This window comes from Molothrus ater, chromosome 9 (assembly GCF_012460135.2).
Source record: "Molothrus ater isolate BHLD 08-10-18 breed brown headed cowbird chromosome 9, BPBGC_Mater_1.1, whole genome shotgun sequence".
In the NCBI taxonomy this organism is placed as follows: Eukaryota; Metazoa; Chordata; class Aves; order Passeriformes; family Icteridae; genus Molothrus; species Molothrus ater.
The window spans coordinates 15582149-15606352 of NC_050486.2; the positions used below are offsets into that span (position 1 = coordinate 15582149).

Below are 24204 nucleotides of genomic sequence, written 5' to 3' on the forward strand. Positions count from 1 at the left end.
AGCTTCCCCTGTGAAGAATAATTACAGGCAAGGTCACTGATACTGCAGTAGAAAACATGGTACATGGATAAATATAGCTGCTGAGTTTGGGGATGGAGGCTTACTGCAGTTCTGGTGGAAAAAGGCCCAAAAATACACATTTGATAGTAAACACACAACTGGGGCTCCAAATACCTTTGCTCTAGTGGAAAAATTCTGCTGCCTGCAGAAAACTCTAATTTATTTGCGAATTCCTGCATTATTTTAAGACCACCTAGGCCAATGAAATCTGAAGTAACTTTGCAGTATTTCTTTTATTAAAATGGTAGGCAACAGTAACTGGATTCAACCATCTGTATGACTGCAAGTTTTTGACATGCTTTGATTTCACTGTTGCCTCTTTTTCATTGACTCCAGAGGAATGTGGGATAGATCACATAAGAAATGTCATTACTCCTAACTTAGTACATTTGCCTTCTACTGTCAATTGGCTTATTCTGTCATTCATAACTTTGAGATTCTCCAAGTGTCATTGCTGCTACTGAGTGCTACCTTGCAGCACTTACACTGCGGCAGAACCAGGGCAGAATTTGATTTGCACCCGAGTTAAAACTGTCACAGACCAGCCTCCAAACTCAGTTGAACACAGGGACAGATTGCACTGCCAGTGCTTACATTGCAGTTATCCTCTGTTCATGGAGCCATGGGCTGATTCTCACGTGTGATCCAGGTTCAGGATGCCTAATCCTAGAGTCCTTTCTCAGCACCAACTGCCAGGATACAGCTCCCATCTTCTACTGATTCCTGCTCGGTGTTCTGGGGTTGTTTTTCCCTCTCCAATCCCTTCATGATTTGAGGATGCACCCTGAAAAACCACAAAGCCATCCCATACACTGAAGCTGGGTCTGAGGGAATAGTGCTGCACAGAGCTTGACAGACCCTTTACCCGCAGCCTCAGGAGAGATCAGAGTAAGAACCCGGGGTTTGAGTGCCACAGCCCTGTCTGCACTTGGAAGCACACCCACAATGAAAATGCTTTTCATCAGTCATCTCTCCAACAACTGTTGAAAACAGCATAATCTGCTAACATAGAAAAGCTAAATTGCTTTCAGACGAAGCACTGAAAAAGCGCTTCTGTGATTTGATTCAGCTCAGATCCAAAATGCATGATTTGACAGCTCCAGTACTTCTTAGCTGCTTGAAGTTTCTGTCAGAATTTCTTTTCCCTAGTTTGTTTTTCTCTAGTTTCATATTTTAACCCTTCTCCCCCCAGATTAGTGTTTTTGAAATACTATTTTTAAGGGCACCAGATGTTTAAAGAATAGCAGTGCACTGGGAATACAGTGCTTCTAAATAAATTGCATGGATGCTATGGGCTGAGTCTGGGAAGCTGAATCAAAGCTTAAGAGCAGGATGAAGAATACAGCCATTTCTTAAGCCCACAGCATTTTCTAAGTACTAAAACTTGCTTTAATCAGAAGGAAAGCACTGAAAGAATGTTTAATCTCATGAGCTCTTTTGTTGTTCCTAAGTGAAGAAGAGCCACATTCATCACTGGTATGATTACAATGAAAGCAGTGCAACTACCTCAGGGAAGAATTTGGCCCAAGTAGATGTTTCTAGACCTCTAGAGCTATTGACAGCTGTGCTGTCCCCACATATTGTTGAGAAAATACAGAGCTAAAGACATACCAAAAGAAATAGACCTAGCTCCCATTTTTCTTTGGCTGAACTGGAGCTCCTGGATGTGAAGGCTGCTTTACTTCTGTAACACTTCTGATCATCATTAAGTGATCTCTCTGATCAGTGATCTGTCTGAAAACATCTTCCTAACTGAGGAGCTGTGCAGCTCTGCCTGGTCCAGCTCTTGCAGCTCTGAGCTACTGAGCCCTGCACTTCAAAGGATACAGCATCTTACCTAATTTTAGATGTGATGCAATGAGTGGGGGTAACTCACATGAGGCAGGAGGATGCTCTGAGCAGCTCGAGCTCAGAGCAAGCACTTTATAATTATCAACTGCTACTTTCAAAATAACAGAGGCGTTTATTACTTCCAATGCACATTTATGGGTGTGATTGAATAAACAAGCTGTAGGAAGGACAAACACTTCTGGTGGAGGATATTAGGACAAGAATCAAGCAGTAGGCTTGCTGTCCTCAGGTAGCAGCTGAGGCTGCTGCCTCCCAGCCTTCCGCCTCTGACATTCTCTTACTGAAATGCTGTAGCTAGATCAGACATACACACAGGCTTTCTTCTGCATGGGAACCACCTCTTCCCCTCATTCAAGTGTTTGGTTTTCTCAACAGCTTTTTGCCTCTCACTGAATTAGTCTGCTCATAACCAAAACCATGCAGAGAATCTCTACATTAGTACAAAGAAGCTCTACTTTTAGGGAAGTTTCTAGTTGCCAGAGCAGTGACCTCTCCTGAGCTACCCTGGCTCTGTGCTGTACTGGATGGAGTCACTGGTTACATGACCTGCTCCCCTGGCTGACATCCTGCAGAGATAACAGGCTGTTGGTGGTGCTCCAACTTGCATCAGGCTTTAGGCTTGAATGTTTTGAAGAGGATTCAAGTCTTTCACTGTCATTAAACCAGGTTAGAATGTCTATGCCTAGTTCCCCTCCTCTGAAATTCTACCATGGAATCACCCACCCTTTTGCCCACTGTCTTTAAACAGTTAATTGTATATCTTTTACTGGTAGCAAACCAGTGTCAATAAATCATATTCTAAAAAGCACAAACAGCACATTCTTAACGAAAATATCTTTTACACATCTAAACGATAAAGTAAATGTTTGAGAAAGAAGTCTCTAAATTTTTTTCATGGTATTTTAAAACAGTCATCTCAAAATAAACAAGAAGAAATGTTTGTTAATCATCTGGAATTTTTAATTTCCTACTTTGCATGGGAACCTGAGTAATCAGACATATGGTATGCTTGTTAGCTGGGAAAGGGTCGGGATTAGAATAGATTCTCAAAATTAGAAAGCACTAAAATACAGCAGCAGTCTTGGCTGCCTAAACTTAAACAATGTTTTGTGCTAATTGCTAGAACAGAACAACACTGAAAAAACACCACACATCTAAATGATTCCCTGAAATTCCTCTTGATTAGCAGGAGAGGAAGTCTCAGGGGACTGGGGATGAGCTAGTCCATAACTTACCTGCACAGGGTGTTATCTGATAGAGACATAGCTGATAAGGAACAAAATGTGTTGGTGGCTTCTGTACAAGCTCAGTAGCTGTAAGAGTTGTGAGATTCCTAAGACAGTAGAGGCTGTTTAGATCAAACTAATAGTATATTTGGATTTACAGTGCTAAGCATCGCTGAGCCAGTCAGCAGTGAGAGCATGTCCTGGTGTCAGTGAAGGCACAGTCTGCAGGCCACACTGTGCCGTTGGGGCAGGTGTGGGGAACGAGGCACGCCAGCCTCCGTGGGGCCTGGAGTCATTCTCTCACTCAGGAGGGCAATCGATGGCAGCAGCAGCTCCCAGCACTTCCTGCGTCACAGGACAAGGCCCACGCAGGGATGAACGGCTTTGTGTGCTGCTGCGGAAGTCAGTGAGGCTCCTGCACCGTGCTTCCTGCATTTCCGTGAGGCTCCTGCACCGTGCTTCCTGCATTTCCGTGAGGCTCCTGCACCGTGCTTCCTGCATTTCCGTGAGGCTCCTGCACCGTGCTTCCTGCATTTCCGTGAGGCTCCTGCACCGTGCTTCCTGCATTTCCGTGAGGCTCCTGCACCGTGCTTCCTGCATTTCCGTGAGGCTCCTGCACCGTGCTTCCTGCATTTCCGTGAGGAACCTGCACCGTGCTTCCTGCATTTCCGTGAGGATCCTGCACCGTGCTTCCTGCATTTCCGTGAGGATCCTGCACCGTGCTTCCTGCATTTCCGTGAGGATCCTGCACTGTGCTTCCTGCATTTCTGTCAGCCACTCACTGTGGAACGCCTCTGACCCACTGCGATTCTGTCTGCTCTGTTCAGACTTGCCTCCATTTCAGTGCTCACGGGTAAAAGGGTTTCTTCCACTGGTGTTTTTCAGTCGTGTATTTGCTCCTTGCAGTTCACTAGGAATCAATTTGAATCCAACTAGTGGAAAAACATCCCACCAAAAAAAGCTTTGGGATAGTTTACAATTTCAGCTCTGGCTACTTCCCTCTACTGCAGTGGGGGAACAGCCAAAAAGACCATGTATTTCATTGCAGTGTTTGGGAACACTGATTGGAATAAGCTTTTTTGATGAGGGGGCATAAATAATAGCAATCTGTGGCCTGCACTAATTGTTAGTCCAATGTCATGCTTATTCACGCCTCATACACAGAGCATGCACCTGATATTTTCATTTTTATTCTCACCTTTCCTCGATTGTCAGTGATTTGGTCTCCTGACAAAATTGGTCTCCTGGGACTACATCAAATTCAGCCAAGTCAGTGACTTCACATTTAAAAGTCTCTATCATTTCTTTAATCATTACTTCTCTATCATTATTTCTTCTCTTTAGGCGCTTTTGTATCCTCCATGTTCTGGCTGTAAGCCCTTCGCACAAGGAAAATATGATAGTCTGAGGGCTCCAGTCTTCCCTTGTCACAGCTGCAGATGTTTCTGGTGGATGTGATTTGCAGACTTGTACAAGCAGTCCAGGCTGCATTGCCAAAACTTTCTATCAGTACGAACAACTACCACACTATTCAGAATTAAGGCTGCATGTATTTCCATATACATATATAAAACAAGCCCTCATGCAGCTGAGATAAGAGATAGGGTTGTTTACTATAGCACAAATACAAGGGGATGAAATATCCATGCAGGCTGTTTTGGTCTAGCTGTTGGTTGAAATGGATGTGGTACATTGACTCTGTTTTCAGCAAGAGGCTTATTATGTACCTACACTTAAGACATTTAAAACTCAATGCTTCAAACAACTTCCCCTATAGACTGGTCAATAATAATTTAAGAGACAGAACTTTGCATTTTTCTTTGCCTGCTCTCATCTGCTGTACTGTGGTTTTAGAGCAGTGTATATGACAAACCTTCCAGGATTCTCAAACACAAACTGACGTTCCACTGAATCACTTAAAGCAGCTGAAAAACACCATCAGAGAGGCCACACAACTGCATGGAATGTGATGAATTTCCAGGAATAGGATTGTTTCCTGGAGATTATTGTGTAAAATACAAGTATAAAGAAGGAACAAAGGTAATGCTGACAGTGTCTACACCACCAGGCTATTTTAGTTTGTGAAAAGAAGAACGAAGAAAAAAGACATGCTGTAAGACCTTTGCTAGGCTAACAGGAAGCCTAGATGTCAAGAGCAGACTCTGAAACAAAGCAGTACAAAATTATCTCAGCATAAAATATAACTTCTCTGTGATTTTATCTTATAAACCAGATCCATTTTTAGCTTGAATGGAGTCTGAATAGAGAGGTTAGGAGCTTTATGTTCATGCTTCCATCCAGCAATAATAAAAGAATGACTAGGTAAAAGGCAATAATTATATAGAAAGAGATGAAGCCTGCAGTTCTGAGGAGAAAGGGGCACAAATGATTTGGGGCGCACAAGCAACAGGAAATCTGACCATTCATTTTCATTAAGAAATCAGTTCTGCTGACTAGAACCTACTCTGAAGCAGAGGTTATGCAGAGAACTTTCAGAATAAAGTATCACATAGCATGTGCAAAAATTTGGCCTCTGTATATAACAAAAGCGATCCTTCCAGGAGAGCTTTTTGCTCTTTTTCTTCAGAGAGACTCTGCTCCAACATACTGGAGAAAGCCTGATTTAAAAATAAGTGGGCTCTTACAAGTAGAAAATCTGGTATGGTTTCAACCCTGGAAGTGCTTGTTTCTCAGCTTTATCAAAGAGATCTCAGGTCCTGACACTGGTTATTAGTGAGTAAAGTCTGCAGCTTCTACTTAGACATCAGGTGTCAAACTCAGGTGACATTGGGGTTACTGTTCAGTGTTTGTGTTCCTCCTGTTTCAGGTGGTACTAGAATGTACAAAGATGCTTGGATGGAACACAAAAGCAAGGTATAGCCCTTCATGAAACAGGTTTTCAAATGCTCTCATATTTTGTTACTTATTTACTTTTTGGTGCAGCAAAGAGAAGATGCAGGAATTAAAAAAACCCTCCACTTATGTGCATCCAAGGATGAGCAACTAGCTACAGGCAGCTTATCAAAATTTAAAAAACAAGGATACGATACTGGAGTTACTTTTCATATTCACATATTGCAAAGAACAGCCTGTATCCATGCAGCTAAACTCCCTCATTGCCATCAACAGAGCTCCACCCAAACTGCCAGCAGGACACAATCAGTGGCCTCTGTGCCCCAGAGTGTGACAGGGAGGGGTGCAGCCCAGCCCAGAGCTGAGCCATGGATGCACCAGGACGTGCAGGATGAATGGGGAGCGTGCGAGCGCCTGGGCCCCCGCCCAGAGCTGCTTCAGCCTCCCCGTGCCTCTCTGCACAGCTGCAGGAATATCTGCAGGGAGGGGAGGAGGGAGGAGAGGCCAGCAGAGCCACCAGCTTGTGCCAGCTCATGCTATTCATGGAACTTCAGCTGAGCCCTGACAACAGCACTGTGTGCCAGAGAGATACAACTCCTCCAGGCTGACACTGAGGACACATGCAGCAGTGCCAGCCTACCAAAAGTGATACGCCAGGTTGGAACAGAGAACAGGAAGGGATTTTTTTCTTGCTCTGCACCTGTATTTTGCCATTACCTTCACAGCATCTCAGTGGTGTGGCCTTTAGTCCATGCATCACAGTGCAATGCCCCCACACAAGGCACCACTGTGCAGAGGTACTGAGCCAGTCCTGAGGAGCTGGCTGGGAGAGCTGCCTGGCACAGCCCACAGGCCTTTGCTTATAGCCCAGAAACAGTCAAGCTGCATTAGCTGAAAAGGAAGACAGCAATGCAGGCAGCCCAGCCAGAATAGAGAGCAGTCTGCATTCCCTCTTCTGGCATGTTTGTTAACTGAGAACTCCTACAGGATTTAAAAAGAAAAAAAAAGAAAAAGAATAAAAAAAAGTTGTCAGTTACTGTTTAAGTTCCTTTTCCTTCCAGTCTAACAAATAAAACCACACTACTGGCTCAAATTCCATGAATTTGACAAGAACATTAAGTCATTATGAAAAAACAGAAAGACAAATGATGAGCAACTTTCCAGCAGAAGCAACAGCAACAACAAAGCTCCTGATTAGTTAAATCTTTGATAATTACACCCAGGATCACTCAGGCAATCTTGTTTTGTGCCTTTGGATAGGTCCATCTTCCTTTTCTCCCATCTGTTTATGTTAGACTTTGCTGATAAAGTTAAAAGCTGAAAGGAGATTTGATATGTATAGATGCACACTTGAAACTCTGATCCATCTCCTCACTTAAAGTATTGCTTTCTTCACCTTTTTCAAAGTTCATTAAATATGGAATGGATTAATTGAGCCAGAGGTTACTGCATTTGCAGTAACAAATACAGTTTCTGCAGATTTCTTAGAAGGAAGACTATTTACATCATATTCCCAGAGGTAATTAGGTAAAGCATAAACATTAATAATGCAATCTCTGTCATTCCTCTAGTAAATATTGAACGTGCTGGTTGACTTCAAACAAATATACCAAAAGAAGTCTCAGTTATACAGGAGTTCCTTCAAGTTGCATGAAGAGAGATAAGTGGCTACCTAGGGGAGGAAGATAGTATTTCCAAAGTGTTCCAGCCAAGAAAAAGCCTCAAAGATTAAGCTAAAACACCAGAAAACCTGTAAAAGGGAGGTCACTTTTAAATAACTCAAGTATGAGAAAATCTTCAGGGACACTGAGCTGTAGACCAGGCTTCATTCCTGCAGCTGTTTATGAAATGACGCAGTATTAGACTTTTCCTCCTGGATTTCAGTCTTCTCAGCTTCCATCCAGTTATGAAATAGTTTGTCAGACTTCAGGCTGATTGCATGCATCTCCAAACTAGAAACAGTAAAAATCATCTTCAGGTAGGAATGTAAAGATAATACCTGTGTGTCTTGAAATTCCCAGGGATCCCCAAGAGTCCTGACACTGTTGAAGTGTGTGTTGTACTGACAGGAGTCCCTGGCTACACCATTAGCTGGAAGACTACAGCTCTGACAGCAGCTATGGCTCCAGACCAGTTCTATTGCTCTGTCCTCTTGGCTTTGCCACTGATCTGCAAGGCATTCACCAAAAGCTGCCCCAGGCACAGAAAGACAAAGGCCTTCATATATTTTTTTTTCCTTTTTGGTTCCTGGTACCCTTAAAAAGCTCCCACTGAGAAATTACTAACTCCTGTCTTTCCATCTTCTGTCCTCCTAACCTTGGAGAGCGGCAGGATCAGGAATATGCCTTCATAAACATTCAAAGCATTTTGGAGTATGTTCTCCTACAAACAAGCAACCATCCTATAATGATGTAGTAGTTGGTGCTCCAGCTAGAGAAGGTGATGTTGACCTCTGGTGACTATTCTGGGGATGCCTGGTGGCGTGATCACAGTGAAACATTTCTGAGAACAGCTAGGCAACAATTTCACTGAAGCTGACACAGGAAAACAGTCACCCTTCCTCTTCATGGAAGCAGTTACACATCCCTTCCGTGGAACAGGAACACCCAGCTGAAACAAAGATCCCCAAAAGGCTGTCTTATAGCCTCAAATATGCACACAGAGAGATTTGACTAGAGAACAACTGCAGAGTGGCTGCAAAGTCAAAAGAGAAAATGCACACAGAGTGAAAGGACTGAGCAGAGCAGTCCATGGAGACAGAAATCATGGTATAATCCTGGAGAAAATCAGAGGGTGAAGAGTCAGTTAAGAAAGCACCTTAGCTGGCAGCAATGTATTAAATATTTAGATTTCTCAAATCACAGAAATGAAGCAAAAAGTGACAATTGGGATTCACTGCAAATAAGCAAAAAAGCAGAGGAACACCCCAACTAACCTGCTGTCTATTTGTTTGCTGACATAACCCAATAGACAAAACACTTTGCCAGATTGTAATGAAAAATATTATTAGACACTAAGAATTCGTCACCAGCAAGCTATGCATTTGATTTTTAAATCTCATTCATTCTACATAATGAAACATTTATTTCAATTACATTTGAACCTCATGTAGCTTATGCTATATTGGACATTCATAGAATAAAACCAGAATACAATACATGATGCCTTAGGAAGTTACTCAGAACTCATCTACAGATTAAAAATAGCAAGTGTTTTATTTTCCCACTTATTCAAAAGAAATGAAGAAAAAAACACTTTCCAGCAGAGCCACTCAAGATACCTAAAGAAAATAAGATATTTAAGAAAGGTTAAACAACAAAAACAATTTGAGGACTGAGAAGGAGAGTAGATTTCAACCTAGTGACACAGCCTAAGCGATGTAGCAACTTTAGTGCCCCATGCAGAAAGAGATATCAGCAAAAGGGAAATTAGGTGAGCAGAGCATGCCTCCAGGTAACTATTCTAACATGGATTAGAAGTGGGAAGAAGATTAACAGAATTTATATTCCCCACAGAATTAAGTTGTTTATCAATGGAAAAGGATTTCTCAATTCCCAAGATGTTTTCCACTTAATACAACTTTTGTAATAGTAACATCCATCTTAATAACCCAGCTTATTCCTCAGCTTGGATTGATGAGCATCAGAACTGGGCAGACACCCTAACAGCAAAAAGTAAACTGAAAATGCATATTCTTCATTCAAATCCATACATTAAAATAAGGAATTTCTTAGTGTTTTGCTATTTGGGTAGTGCATTTGCTTTGCACAGTGAGGACAAACTGGTATTGCTGCCCCCACATAAGCTTTCCATTCTGCTTTCTAGTGTATTGCTCCATACCACAGAGACTGGAACTCAAGGGTGTGTTTACAGTCAAACCTCAAGGAGCTTACCTTATAATTTGTATTTAATTCATTTAAATGCTTTTTTCAAACGGGCTTTGCAGGCAGATGCCGGTACCTGAAGCCCTGCCAGGGCTGCCAGGCAGGCAATAGCGCCGTCAGGGGGAGACGCACGGTACAATTGCCTGAGGCGGTGGAAAGTACGAGAACGCAGTAGAAACGCCTTATGCAAGTTCTTGGAGCACTTCAAAGCTGAAATAAATTGGCATCTCAATAGGAGATTAAAAAAAAATTAAAAAAAGAAAAACAAAACACTGCAGAGCTTTGCAAATGCTTGTTTTAGCTTCCTGGGCAATGCCTGATAATTTCTGAACACTTAACTAGTAGCTTAATTTTTAAATCTTTAAGTACCATACACATATCTTCTACATTTGTGTTACTGTTCATAAATTATTGCAGTCCTTTTGTTAGCATTCCTCAGCACATAGTCTCTTTCAACTGGAGATGTTCTCAGGATTTGGAAGGGAAAGGCAAAGACATGATTTGACAAGTATGTCAGGTCCCCAATTGCACAGGATGAATTTTCCATGCTTCACCAGCAATCTGATTCAGTATCAGTTTATTCAGCTTACACTAAAAAGCTCTCTGATTTTCTAGCATATTACTTTGGCATATATTTCTAGCATAGTACTAGCATATTACTGAGAAAAAGTTCAGGTAAATGCTACTCCCTCCCCACTGACCTCTGGACTTAAATAACTGCCAAGGAGCCATTGACTTAACTCTATGAAGATGGCAAAAAAGTCCAGCTGTTGGCTAAGCACTGCAAAGGATGCAAGAAGAAATGCTGGTAAGGGGAGACTCAGACCTACAACCAAAGCCTTCCCTTCCAAATAGTATTTTTCCAGTACCCTTTGCCAGCTCAATTCTTTCAATGTATAGCAGGGACAGCCTCTAGAATGACTGAGTTTGCCTCCCAATCTGTGTGTTTCTTACTCCATGCTTTATAGTTGGATACAGCCACTATGTAGGCCACTATGTATGGGCACTATGTAGGTCACTATATTTCTATCTCTGGATGATCACAAGTGGCACAGCCACTGAAATAATCAGCCCTACTGTGCCCTTCCCAGCTCCTTCTCTCATGCCAGCACAAGCCTGAATTCTCTTACATACCAGGTTGTAATTTTGTCATCAGCTTGACCCTAAGGGAGAGACAGCAACCACAGTGATTTAGTATCTCCCTGACCTCAATACAGAAGCCAAAGGAATGTTTACCTAGACACACAAGAGATAATTTTCTCTGTCATCTAGAAGCTTTAGGGGACTCCTTTGCCCTATGGAATTATTATTATGATTAAAATTCACGTAGGGGTGGGCTGTTAATGAGAAAAGGCAGTTGAAATCAAATGGCACACAGTTAAAGACAGAAACCTCTGAAAAATGCAAGAGGGATTTTGCAACTTAATGGATCTCAAAGCCTTATTAACCATAGCAGACTTCTGCAGCACAGCTTTGTTATTTTCTGTTAAAAACCCCAAATCAACCCAAAACAGAACAAAACAGCAGCTTTTTTCAGGGGAAAGAAATAATTTCCAAACCTCAACTTGTACTCTGCTCCACTTCTGTTTTGAGTCTGCAATGTCCTGGAGCAATACTCCAAGGAAGCAAATGACTGAGATCTGAACTGATTAGCCCTGAAGTCTTAAAAGAAAAGTTGTCATGCACTATTTGCTACTTCACTGCTGACTCAAGAGCATTTAGCTCGTGCGCATATTCCACTTCCCCATCTGCTCACTGCTTCAGCTTCTCTCTGACGGTTGTGCATTTCCAGAACAAACATCTTTGATATATTAAGAGCTAAGTGCAGGGCAGCGTAAAACGTGCACCACTTTTCATCAAGGTATCAGTAGCACTACTCTATTGACTATTAATCTTTATTTGTGAGCTTAATTTATTAAATGCCTCCATTGTAACATAATAAATAATGTAACTATGTATGGTAGCCTACTGCAACCAGAAACATTATGTAGAATTTCAGTCTCCTCTGCTACAGAATATGAGACTCTGTTTATATCATAGTGGATCTGTGTAAATCTATGACAATGAAAATCAACCTGTCTTTAAAACATGCTAGCATTACTAAATACAGAAAAACAAGCAGCTATAGCTGAGAGCAAGACTCAGTAATTTGAAAATTTTGTACCTAAGTTTATCAGTTTTCTCTGAAGCAATGCAGGAAACAACACGTTATCAGTTCAGACTGTTTAGTGGATTTATTTCTCAAGCCAGCAAAACCACAGCCACTTGGCATAAAACCAGATTAAAATAAAATAAGATTTATATGTACTTGCCTTTGACATTGTTGCTCATTTCATACCAGAAAACGTACCTCTTTCCTTTTCATGCATATGTTATAATTTATAACCACAGAACAGAAAGAAAACAAATCTTTGTTTTACAAGATTCTTTTACCAAGACATCTTGAAGAGCGAGTTGAATAACTTGAGTTATTTGGAATGGTATGAATAGTCTGAACTTCTGCTAGCTTTGGGTGGGAGTCAAGTACACTCACTAAGCAGTTACTCAAAAACTCAGCACCTTACAGAATCAAGCCCCTGCACAGCCCTCATCAATCAGATTCAGCAGTGAAAGGGACTTGCTCTACAACACCTGGACTAGCTCCTGCTCTAGCTTGTCTCCCCTCTTCAGTTTTCTACCCCCACTATACTACACTCTGTTGCTTTGACACAGCCACTTTGTCCACCTCATAAAAAGCAATGCCAACTTCAGATTGCCTTAACACACGCTGAAATACAATTCAGCTACTGCTGCTGGAGAACCAGAATCATCCCTAAGTAGCAGAAAATTTTCTACAGAGCACAGAAACTGCTATCACTGCTCCATAACAGAGCACTAAGCAAGATAAAACACAAGCACCCTGAGGAAACCAGAGTGTTAGGGATTAATGAGCGCACATATTCAGCAGTAATCATGGGTTGCACAGCATGGTAGTGTGATTATTTTCCCTTCTGTTCCTAAATTTTCAGGCAGCCAGTGCATCCACAGCAACTAAGCATATCTGTTATCTGATAACAGTTCAAGACATGCTCTTTAGAAACTCTTGAAGACTTTTTTTAAATCTATCCTCATGCTTTCTACTTCTTGATATTTTACTTTAGATAAACATATTTAGTATATTTGTGTGTCCTAGGCCTGTTTAATTGTCATTCAATATCTATGTATGTGGATATATGTAGCTATATATGTAATACAATCCATGAGAAGAAGTCATACCCATTCAGTTGTAAAGTTGTACTATAATTAAAAAAATCAAACAAAACCAAAGAGGCAGCCAACGATAATTACTCTGCAAGCAAATACAAAGTTGCACCCTAAGCAGTTATCATAAGGGGAGGTACTGATCTTTGTCCTGTTCTGCTGCTTTTGGTACTTGCCAGACTGTACCAGACTAATTTAGCTGGTTAAACCAGCAGAAAACAAGTACACTAAAGTGTTTTGCCAGGCTTTTGCATAGAATCAGCTCAGCATAAGGTCCAGCAAAGGCAAAAACAATGGTTAGACTAGAGAGCCAAAGCACAGAGGTCAGAGTGATGAACACCTTTAGCTATAATGAACAGCTTCACTAAAAAATCCCACCCAACTGTCTCATCACAATTTTATGCATTTTTGCTACTGAGCAAGGCCAATTTCAAATGATCAATCAATTCACTATTAACTTGCAGATTAGCTATGTTTTCAATGAACATAATGAGCTACACTCCTTCTTCCCCTTGCCATCCATATACTAGAAGCCTGAACCCTGACTTGAGAGGTTTTCAGGTTGCAATGCCAGGGAGATTGCACTGACTGGCTTTTTTCCCCTCCACACTTTTCAAATACTTGCTTTACAACATCTTTTGACAAGAGTATTCGTTCTGCAATAGACAGATATGCAAGTATGAGGTAGGGGAAAAGACAAGAAATAACTTTTATTCAGGGTGTTATAAGTAACACTTATCAACAGTAGCAGTAAATATTAGAAATAGCATTTTTATAAGAGGAAGAAAGCAATAGCAAGTAATAAATGTACCTGTTTAACAGCAGGCCCATGAGCTCTACAGACTGATACCTCCCTGTGTTAAGCACCATGCTGCCAGAACTGCCTACCAGCAAGTTCTGCTTCCCAGGAAACACTTCCCCAGAGCCTCCTGGGCTAAGCAGCAATAACCATCTCTCCAATCTCTCCTGTTACTTGGAGGAATTATTCCTCTCCCCTCTCTCTGAAGGTGGACTCATTTCCATCCTCTCTTCTCCACGTGTTCTCCAAGTGTTAAATGCATATGACTTGCACATCCATACCACTTGAAAGTCTTTTAGCTGGCTCCTATGAAGCAGAGTGCACATTTGTACAAAATAACAACAACAGGATTATAGGTTATTAGAAGCTGAACTAAGAGGGAATGGATATTCATATAAATGGAGCAACATAAAGAAGCAAAAGACAAAGATGTCCTTTGGTCCTTTAAATGGTCCTTTAATAAACACACTGGACTGAGATAATGCCTGAACCCTTCAGACGCCAGTCCAACCCCAGAGTGGGTTTCTACTGCCCCCTGCATCACCTACATGTCCTAGCAATGGAGCACTGGGAGAAACTCTTCATGTAATGCCAGGATGGAGACTTCTTCAGACACAGGAATTCCTGAAACATTGCTGTATCCTGTTCGCATAAATGACCACAATACACAAATCTGTAGGAGTATGAAAAAACTTTTCATAAAAGCACAATCTGTTTTTAAAAGCACAATCTGCTTTATTTTACTAACACTACCTCCTTGAAACAGGTAAGTTGCATCATTTTTTATTAGTTATTTCATTTCATGCCCAAGAAAAAAGGGCCACAGTTCCATAAAATTTACTAGGAGGGTTCTCATTTTGAAAAATAAAAATACTTTACTTTCACTTGAATATGTTACACTACTTGCAAGTCTGAGCTTTTTCCCATATTTTAAGAACATTTCACACTGCTGTTCATTACCTTCACACTATCCTGTAGAAGATAGGCCTGGTGCCACATAGATACAGACAGCTGGAAGCAAACTTCTGAGCTTTGCATTAAATGCAACATCTGACGAAAAAGAAAGAAGAGTTCATAGAATTGTAATGCAAACAAAAATTTAATCTTTAAAGAAAACGTTCATGATACGGAAGGTCACAATACAAAGTTCTTTAACACAATATAGCACAAACAAGTTGAAAAGCCTTTTTTGATTGGAAATGATTATTTATACAAAGACTACATGCCAACAATATTATTGTACAAAGTTTGACAGTGGATTCATAAATTGATTCCCTGAAAATTCCCTTGTTTTGAAGAAAAAGTGAATATTAAGGTAATGGCTGAAGTGAATTCAAGGAATTCAGAGTTACATTTGTTTCCATCCTCAATTCTAAGCACTTGGATTAGGTTTCATGGTACAAAAGGGATAGTAAAGGCACTGTGGTTTGAAAACAAGGCTAGATATCATAGCCTTTACATGTTCCAGCTTTTGTCTGGGTGTTTTTTAAACACCCAAACATGCAGCTAAAATAATCCAACCCTCCTGAGGGGGTGCAGAGTGAACAAATTAAAGTCTGCAAAAAATGTAACCCATTTAGCCTATAAAACAATATTGTTATTAATTATACATGTGGGTCTCAAATCCTCTACCTTTTTAGAAATTAAGTACCTTTCTCCAAGTTATTTCTGTTAATTCACAGCTGACAAAATTAGTGTAGAATGCACATTTAAGATAATTTTTCACCTTCATCAGTTTGGTTGATTATGGAAAAGGACTGATGCATTCCTAAAAAGTTGAAGCTATTGGCAAGTCAATTACTTGCTGATTTAACTTTTTCAACACAGCTTTCTAATTTAGAAAAAAAAGCTTTAAAGAAAATTCACATTTAATCTGATAAAAATTATTAGACTGCAAGTCTTAAGTGTCAAATTCTGGCATAGTGTGTTCTTTAATGTTAAGTTATGAAGTCCAGACAGGCCTATTGCAATTATTAACACAAGTCTTGCCACAGGGGTGTAAGTCAATGCATTGTGGCTTAATCACATGTACCACAACTAGCTCTGTTGATGAACCATGTCAATTCCTATGGGACTGTTATACAACTCAAAATGAGTTAACAGAGTTTGGAGGAGTTACATATGGACATTATGAAACACTGTTCAAGCAGCACTGGTCTGCACATAAACACAGCTAACCAGTTTAAACTAAACATTTCTAGAACTACATAGAAAGCAATTCGTTTTACCACACTTTGGTTCCCTGAGAAGAAAAGTGCTCCAACTACAAAGGTCTTTGGAATGCCATCAGCACAGTGGATAAACATGCAACTCTTGCACTGCTCCTGCAAAGACATCTGCTTTCATGTTGGTCAGAGTTGTTTGGGCATTTTCATTCAAAAGAGCATTACACTCCAAAAAACTGGCAGTGGAATGGGAGCAAGAGATGACTAAAAGTAGTCTAGTACTAAAACTAGTTTTATCTGTGATGATTTGTTATTACAAATTGGAATGCAGCTTGTTAGCACACTTCTTGAACACAAAGTCCTTACGGGCAGTTTACTTCATCTGCTTAACCCATAATTGAGATTAGTTTTTGAAAACTGTATTATGTTAAAGTTTTAAAATGTGTTTTTGGAAAGAATGCTAACCTCTTCTTTCCCCAGGGCCATAGCTTATGTTTCTGGTGAACATGATAAACATAATGTGAATTCAGACTTCAAATATAATAAAACAGCGCACAGCAGAAGAATGAAGTCAGGAAACATTTTATTTCCATCCATTTTTGCAAGTATTACGGATGGCATAAGAGTTTTTCCCATCACTCTGATTTATGAAATTATTACATCCCTAGAAGAGGCAAAGCTTATAATGCTTCCTGTCTTTTCCTCCCAAATGCTTCTAAGTTGTGTGATTATTTAGTTTGTTTTATCTTTGTCTTTCTGTCCCTATCTAATACAAACCTCAAACCTCCTTCATCCTCTCCCCAATAACTGGGTGTGGAGAAGCTGCACTGAGGCAGTCAGTAATGAGAAGTTATAAAAATATTACTCAGCAACATACACTACACTAACACCTGGGATGCTCACAACATACAGAAAACAACTTTGCAACTATTCTGTCTGCCATCATTGTTTCTGCAGATCAGTAACGTAAGATGGGTTCTCTAGGACATGCGCACAACAGTTACTTCAGATTCTTCCGATTCCTCCCAATTTCTAGGCAACATTTAATTTTGTATTTACTATTTTTAAGACAAAATGCTGAAACCAGTTCTAGGTATTTAATAGCAAGATTCAAATGGCATCTTCCACAATTATAGAATTAATGCTTAGTAATTGTCAAAAGCTTTTAAAAATTAAGTTATGTTGAAAAATTACTTTCCGTATACCCCATGCAATTAAACTGCTCAAATAGTTTAAACTCTTAATTTAATACATCCTAAGTTAGAGAAGAGTTCATATTTAGAAACTAATTCAAGACAGTTCTTAGACCTCATATGGCAGGAATAAAACTATTTTAAATCATTGCTATCAACAGAAAAAATTCTCATAGGAAAAAAGTATATACACTCTCACTATAGCCAGGCAATCATCTTTTCTTTTTCAATACTACCATAAACATCTAGCTGAATTATTTCAATCAGTAGAACCTAACCAACAATTCATGTTCCAAAATTCAAACATGTTTACCTGTAAAAGGCTGCATCTTTTGTTTAAATCTGAATAAATTTTTCTTTTCCAATACAATCAACTTAGTTCAATGCATCAAAGTTTAAGACTGATTTGTAAATTGCTCTCTCTCCTTCACTCCTCTCTACGTATACAGATCTTTAGAGAGATATTAAGCAAGACTTGTAGAATGCAACAATGCAGAGTTTCATTTTAAACTTAGGACTTATCTGAGCATGCCTGCAAACGCTCTCTTACACGAGGTGGAAGTGTTTTTAACAACCTTTCTTCTACAATTAGATTATTTCGCTTTAAGAGCTGACATTCTTCCAGTTCAGCAGGAAGTGATTCAAGATAGTTTCCAGTGAGCTCTAACTGAACAAGATTCAGTAGCTGACCCACAAAAGGGGACAAATTCATCAGACTATTATTTCCCAGAAGAAGAAACTGCAGCTTTTTGCACTGAAATAATCCATCAGGCAGCATTTCAATCTAGAAAAAGGAAAGAAAAGAACAAAAATAAAGTACATTAGAAGGTGTTAGCCTATGTGCAGCTGTGTGTTTTGACATTTCCCCTTTTTATTTTAGGGTAAAAAACCCTCTTAGTTTATGAAAGGAAAAGGAAGACTGTAATTCCTCTATCATTATGTGATCAAGTGCTTGAGAGCACTATAATGGTTTTATTATCCCTGTTTTCTTACAAAGCTGCTTAGCTCCTGGCACAAGCAAGCCTGGAAGGGGGAGCACATCCATGTATGCACGCAGAACTGCACGCAGACGTGTGAGGTGGCAGGGCAGAGGAAGAACCTACTATTCCCAAGAATCACTTAATGAAGAGCAAGCACAGACTGTGGAGAGACATTAGCAGCCTCTGTGTTGTGAAACCTGTGCAAGTAGTTATCTGTGCAGTGCAGTCCTCCTGGCCCACTCTACTGACACGTAAAATCCAAAACCAGCCTCACCAATTAAAACAATTACAAACCTCAGAGGAAGTCACAAGCCTGAGCTCCACACTAACAAGTCAGACAATTTAGCACTCATTGTGAGGTTACCAACCACAATTATTTCCCTCTTCCCAGTCATACACCTGAGATGCTCATCAACCAGCTGTTCATTCACTTTAGCATTCAGCTTGATGTTTTAAGGTAAACATTAAACACTGTTCACTTCCACTAAAATACTACATAGGATAGACAACTGCAGGGCAAGGGAAGATCTGTTTCTGCAGCCATGTTAACCAACTATAACCATGTATACCATCTCTGGATCAAAGCCCTTAAGCAGCTACAAACCAGGATAGTACTTATTCAGTATTATGTGAGCTTTGCTGATACCAAAGCTTTAGTAATTAAACAAGCACCACCCCTTTTTTCTGGATTTACTTTAATCATGAACACCACAAAAGCTAGAGGTTGTTCTAGAAGAAATAGCAGCTTAAGTCTATTTTTGTTTTTGAATAGTAATTCAAAGTTCTACTTACATGGTTTTTTGTCAAAGCCAAGTACTGCAGGTTGGTCAGATAACCGATTTCTTCAGGGATGGAGGTTAGCTTATTATAGCTAAGATCCAAATAGTGTAACTTTCTGCAAAGAAATAGCTGCAATGGAACATTCTTAATATTATTATAATTTAGATACAACTGTTCCAGGTTTGACAATGCACCAATCTGCACTGGGACATAGGAAATACTGTTGTGCCACAATTTTAAGCAAGAAAGATTCTTAAGATGTTGGAAACTAATTATTTCTTCCACTGTTCTGAGATTATTTTCTTTTAAGTCAATTTCATGCAAATTGTTTAGGGTAAAAATGGAATGGGGAATGCGCTCTAAATCACAGCAGATTAGTTCCAAGGTTCTCAGGTTTACCAGCTTCTTCAGGTTATTTAGCACTATCAGTTTATTTCCCTCGTTGTTGATAGACAAGTGTTGTAAAGAAGGCAGAAGATCTGTGATCACTTGAGGTATACGGGAAAGGTTGTTTTTTAAGTGAATTGATCTCAGATTTTTTAGCCCCTGAAAGCCATCATTGTATATGGAGTTGTGATGATCTAGCATGAAATATCCTGTTAAACACAATTCTTGTAGGTTTTTTAGATGAAAGACCCAAAATGGAATTCTTCCCACCTCACTAGACTTCAAACGCAAGGTTTTCAGATTTTCTTCTAAGAAGTTGACTGCTGGATAATCCATTGTTAGTGATGAATGATAAACATTGAGTTCTTTGAGATTGACAAGCTGGGTCACAGCTGAAGGAAGTTTGGCTTCAGGAATCAGTTCCAGGCTTAGAACTTCTATTTCTGTCAGTTCAAAGACGCTGTCTGGAAGACCATTTAACATGAAAAGGTGAAGTTCAGTCTTGTCTTGGGAGTTTCTTACTAGTTTATTTTTCAGTTTTTCCACTGACCATTCATTGTTAAGATTTATCTGTTTGAGCTCATTTTCACTCAAATCAGACAGGAATATTGAGAATCGTTGGGAATAAAGAGGATCATACTGATCTGCCAAGTGAAGAATAAATGCAAAGTCATTCTTCACATCAGGTATATCAGTGTAATTACTTTTCTCTCTCAACTTCTCAAAAGAGTATTGCTTAAGTGAACTTCTTAACATCCACCACAAACTGTAAGTACAAGTTAATCCATAGAAGATCACCAAAACAACATAAAATGAAGCCAAAACTTTAAAAATTTCTGCCAGCGAATAAACACACTGGTACCTTTTGTAGCCTGTAAAGGCTTGAACATTAACTACACAATCAATTTCAAGTGTAATAAATGATAAATAGTAGGGGACATAAGTTACTATTATGACAACTACAAAGACTTTCACTATAATCTGTTTCATATACACTGTGTATACAACATCCTTTTCTTCAGCGTGTACTCTGAATTTCTTCACTTTTTCAAATATAGCTTTAGCTTGTTCCCCTTCTTTTTTGTCAAGAACACTGGAATTTTCTCTTCCAGTTGTTTCCAAGCCATGTTGTGAATATGGCAGGGACTGTCTGCTGGCCCCTATGTCTCCTGAACACTGAGGTGATGAAATCGCTGTTTTTGATTTGGCTGTTGGCAACTTCCTGGCAGACTGCTCAGCAACTGTTTCTGAGAGGGCACGCGTTGTCCAGGGAGAGTCGAAACACTTCTGAAGAACGGCTACAAAGTGCTCAAGCCTGGAACTTGTACTGGGATAGTAAAGCCAGAAATTACTGCAAGCTGCAAAAATGAAGGTATGCAAAAGCACTAGGTATGGAAAAAATTTGGCAAACCAGTGAAGCTGTCGCTCATAACATACTGCATCAATGTAGGAATACTGCTGCCGATGGAGATAATTCTGGATTTTAAGCGGGATGATTATCGGTGCTGTCGGGCTAGCTGACATGTTAAGGTTGGCTTTAACTAAATCCCAAGGCACAGCACAATGATTGTCAAATTCTAGCTTGCAAGGAAGACAACACAATACTCTGGTTTGAGTAAGCTGGAGAGCCCCAGCAAGCACAGCAACTAGCAGCATTATCATGGTGAGGTAATACCAGAAGACATCCCACCATGGCTTTAGTATGTGGTAGGATGACTGGGCATCTGCTAAGCATTTGAGTTCTGTTAGCGTGATCATGACTTTCACCTGTGAGAGAACAGCAGCTGGTAGAAGAAAAAAGAAAAGACATTCTTAGAGAATTGTTTTAAAAAAAAATCTCACCATTAAATACTTGAAATCTATTATTGTTATCATAGTTCTAAATATGTGTAACGTGTGACTTGGACTCCAGAGCATAGCAAAAGGATCCAAGAACTTCTGGGACCCGACCCCATCCATCATCTCATGGATTTATTTTAAGGAAAGGTACGTGGGAGTGCAAAAACTTAAAGAGTGAAACTAGCCTGAGAGAAGGTATATTAAAACCAAGCATTCGGGTACTGCTGCAGTAGAAGCCACAAACAGGTATAAGTCAAAGAAGTGGCTGTTGTACTATTAGCAGTCCTTCACTACCATTATAAACTTACATAAGTGATTTTTTATTTATGAAGAATTCCAAAATCAGAGTGGTACATTAACATGATGGTTCTTGTAATTTAGAATTTTCTACCAGATTAAATAATTCTACCCAATTAAAAATACACAAATTCCCAAAAAGCCCTTGTTATATTCTTATACATAATTCCTCATCTCTTCCCATCAAGAGAATTAAGCGTATTGGCAGAATTAAAATTAAGGTGTCACAATGTATTATTGTTCAATATTGTTATATATATATAAAAATGACACATTTAACTCCCAGAAGCATAGGTTTGATTCATACTTACTTTACCAATTAAAGAGAATAAAAAACACAGCACTGCTCAGTCAGGAGGTCTACACCTTTTAAAATTCCTTGGACATGCCATCTTTACATTTGTCTTCATTCTGGATGAAGAAAACATTGAATATACTTATTTAATGGCTTAATGTAAATAAAGAGCAAACATTTCAGCTTTCATTACAACTGCTGTCTCATTATGCTTCCATTAAGCTCTGCATTGCTACAGCTACATGAAACGGAACAGGATGTACGTATGTGATCACGCAGCATGCAAAGTCAAAGTTTTGCAGTCACATCGCCAGAAAACTCTCCAAACACCCAGGAAAACTGCCTACAGCTAAGCCCTATTTCAACAAGGAATTTATTTTTTTCCCCAAAATAACTATGAACGTGTTACTTAGGAAACTGACCCCCACCTGGCTACACTCTCCTTTCAGGCAGCTGTAGAGACTGGGAAGTTCCCCCAACTGATAAATTTCCCCTTTTCTCCTGGATGAGCTCCCCCAGCTGCTCCTCAGAGAACCTGTGCTCCAGACCCTTCACCAGCTCCACTCACCTTCTCTGGGCTCACTCCAGCCCCTGAATCCCTTTCTTGTAGTCAGGGCCCCAGAACTGGACACAGCACTCGAGGTGGGACCTCTCTAGTGCTGAGCACAGGGAAGGGCCCTGGTCCCCCTGGCTACACTGTTTTTGATACAGACCAGGATGCCATTGGCCTTCTTGGCCACCTAGCACACACTGGCTCTTGTTTATAATATATTGGTACTGTACATTTCAATTTTAAACAGAGCTGACAAACTGTTATAAAGTGTCAAACAATAGCTGAACCCGATTCTTACTCCACATTCAAATGGAAAAAATGACTGAAAATAAATTAACCCTTCTTGCAATGACAAAGCTATTTATAATAGAATACAAAAACTTACCAGGCCCACCCAAGGGAAAGCAGCTGAAGAAGGACTGGATGGTTACAGTACACTCCTGTAAGGAAAATAAACTGTCATAAGACTGAAATGTTTGGACTCCAAAAACTGTGAGTATTAGAACAGCAGCTCATTACTGCTTCCACAACAGCATCTCAAAGAGCCAACATCTATGAGTAAAAGATCTAAGGATCTACAAGATGCCACTCCCTTCAAATTATCTACGTGTTCACTATCTGAAAGTTGCTTTTCCTAAAGTAGAAATAAAGTGATGGCTTCTCTCATTGTCCCCTTTCTAAGCACTAAAAGCCATTTAAGCTCAACAATTTTTCCATTTACGTAAAGTTACAAGTTCTGCAGCTGAGATGCTACACAGCTGAAAAATAGCAATTTCTTTAATCACTCCGCTTCAACTTCCAAAAGCACATCTCAAATGCCTTTAAAATTATTTCTTTTGACATAATTCTTGTGGGTTGAATATAAATTTGTCGGTATAAAAGCATAAAGACATACTAAACCCATTCAAACTAAGGCTTTCATTCTGCAAAGAATACCTGGATCACATCTTGACTCAAGCCAAACATGCTTGATTTGAATGTAAACAGAAGAAAATCAAAAACATTTTTTCCCTTCCAGCCTAAAACTTAAACCAGTCAATTCTTCTTTCTTGAAATTTGTTATAAAAATGGAAGACTCGGGACCTCCGTTAAAGTTGTAAAGAACACACTAAGAGATTAATATATTGAATGATGCAACAAAGTAAGATAAAAAGGTAAAAGTAGCAAACTTTTAAAAAAGAAAATCACTTGAAGTGTCAAAATTTTCACTAAATTGGCTGAGAGTTTAACATAGTGTGAAAGGTCTAATGAGCATGAGGATGGGAACAATTCTTTTCCTGACAAACATGTAAACCTCATCAGGGACTTGCAGAGATACTAATGTTTTAAGATGATTCATATAACTAAATGTTTACTGGAGTATTCTTGGGGAATAAGGCATACCTGCTCAATACAAAGGACAAAATTCAGAGTACAGTGAAACAGTTAACACTCTTTGATAAAGCATTTTCCCTAAAACTTACAAAACAGAGAACAATTCTGTGAAAATCATATTGCTACACTTAAGAGTATGCATCGCTCAATACACCTTTTTCAACCAATGACATAATGCTAAAAAAAAAAAAGTGCTTTGTTTTTGAACAGACTGAGAACTCAATCTAAGGCTGAGCCAGGTGACTTTGTAAGGTTTGTTTTTATAAAGTGCTTTGTCACCTCTCTGCCTTGCAGAGATTACACAGTATATACAATTGTAACATAAACATGTGAATTATTGATGATAATTTTGCTGAAGACATTTTTCTTTCAAATCCTATCTGTATGCCAAGAGTGGCTAATCAAATGGAATAATGCTGAACTGTAAT

The 24204-nt window shown here is 39.6% G+C and overlaps 1 protein-coding gene and 1 long non-coding RNA gene across 2 annotated transcripts; both read right to left on the reverse strand.

The window, feature by feature from the left end:
• Positions 1-9010: 9010 nt before the first annotated feature.
• LOC129046763 (uncharacterized) lies at positions 9011-10200 on the reverse strand. Its single transcript, XR_008508518.1, has 2 exons — positions 9884-10200; positions 9011-9270 (listed from the first exon to the last, which is right to left on the reverse strand). It is a non-coding gene; the product is annotated as an uncharacterized LOC129046763 (long non-coding RNA).
• A 4793-nt stretch (positions 10201-14993) lies between these two features.
• LRRC8B (leucine rich repeat containing 8 VRAC subunit B) lies at positions 14994-22842 on the reverse strand. Its single transcript, XM_036387667.2, has 4 exons — positions 22788-22842; positions 21866-21965; positions 19044-21202; positions 14994-18055 (listed from the first exon to the last, which is right to left on the reverse strand). The coding sequence occupies exons 3-4, from the start codon at positions 21174-21176 to the stop codon at positions 17783-17785; spliced, it is 2406 nt and encodes an 801-aa protein (XP_036243560.1). The 5' UTR covers positions 21177-21202; positions 21866-21965; positions 22788-22842; the 3' UTR covers positions 14994-17782.
• Between the last annotated feature and the right edge of the window lie 1362 nt (positions 22843-24204).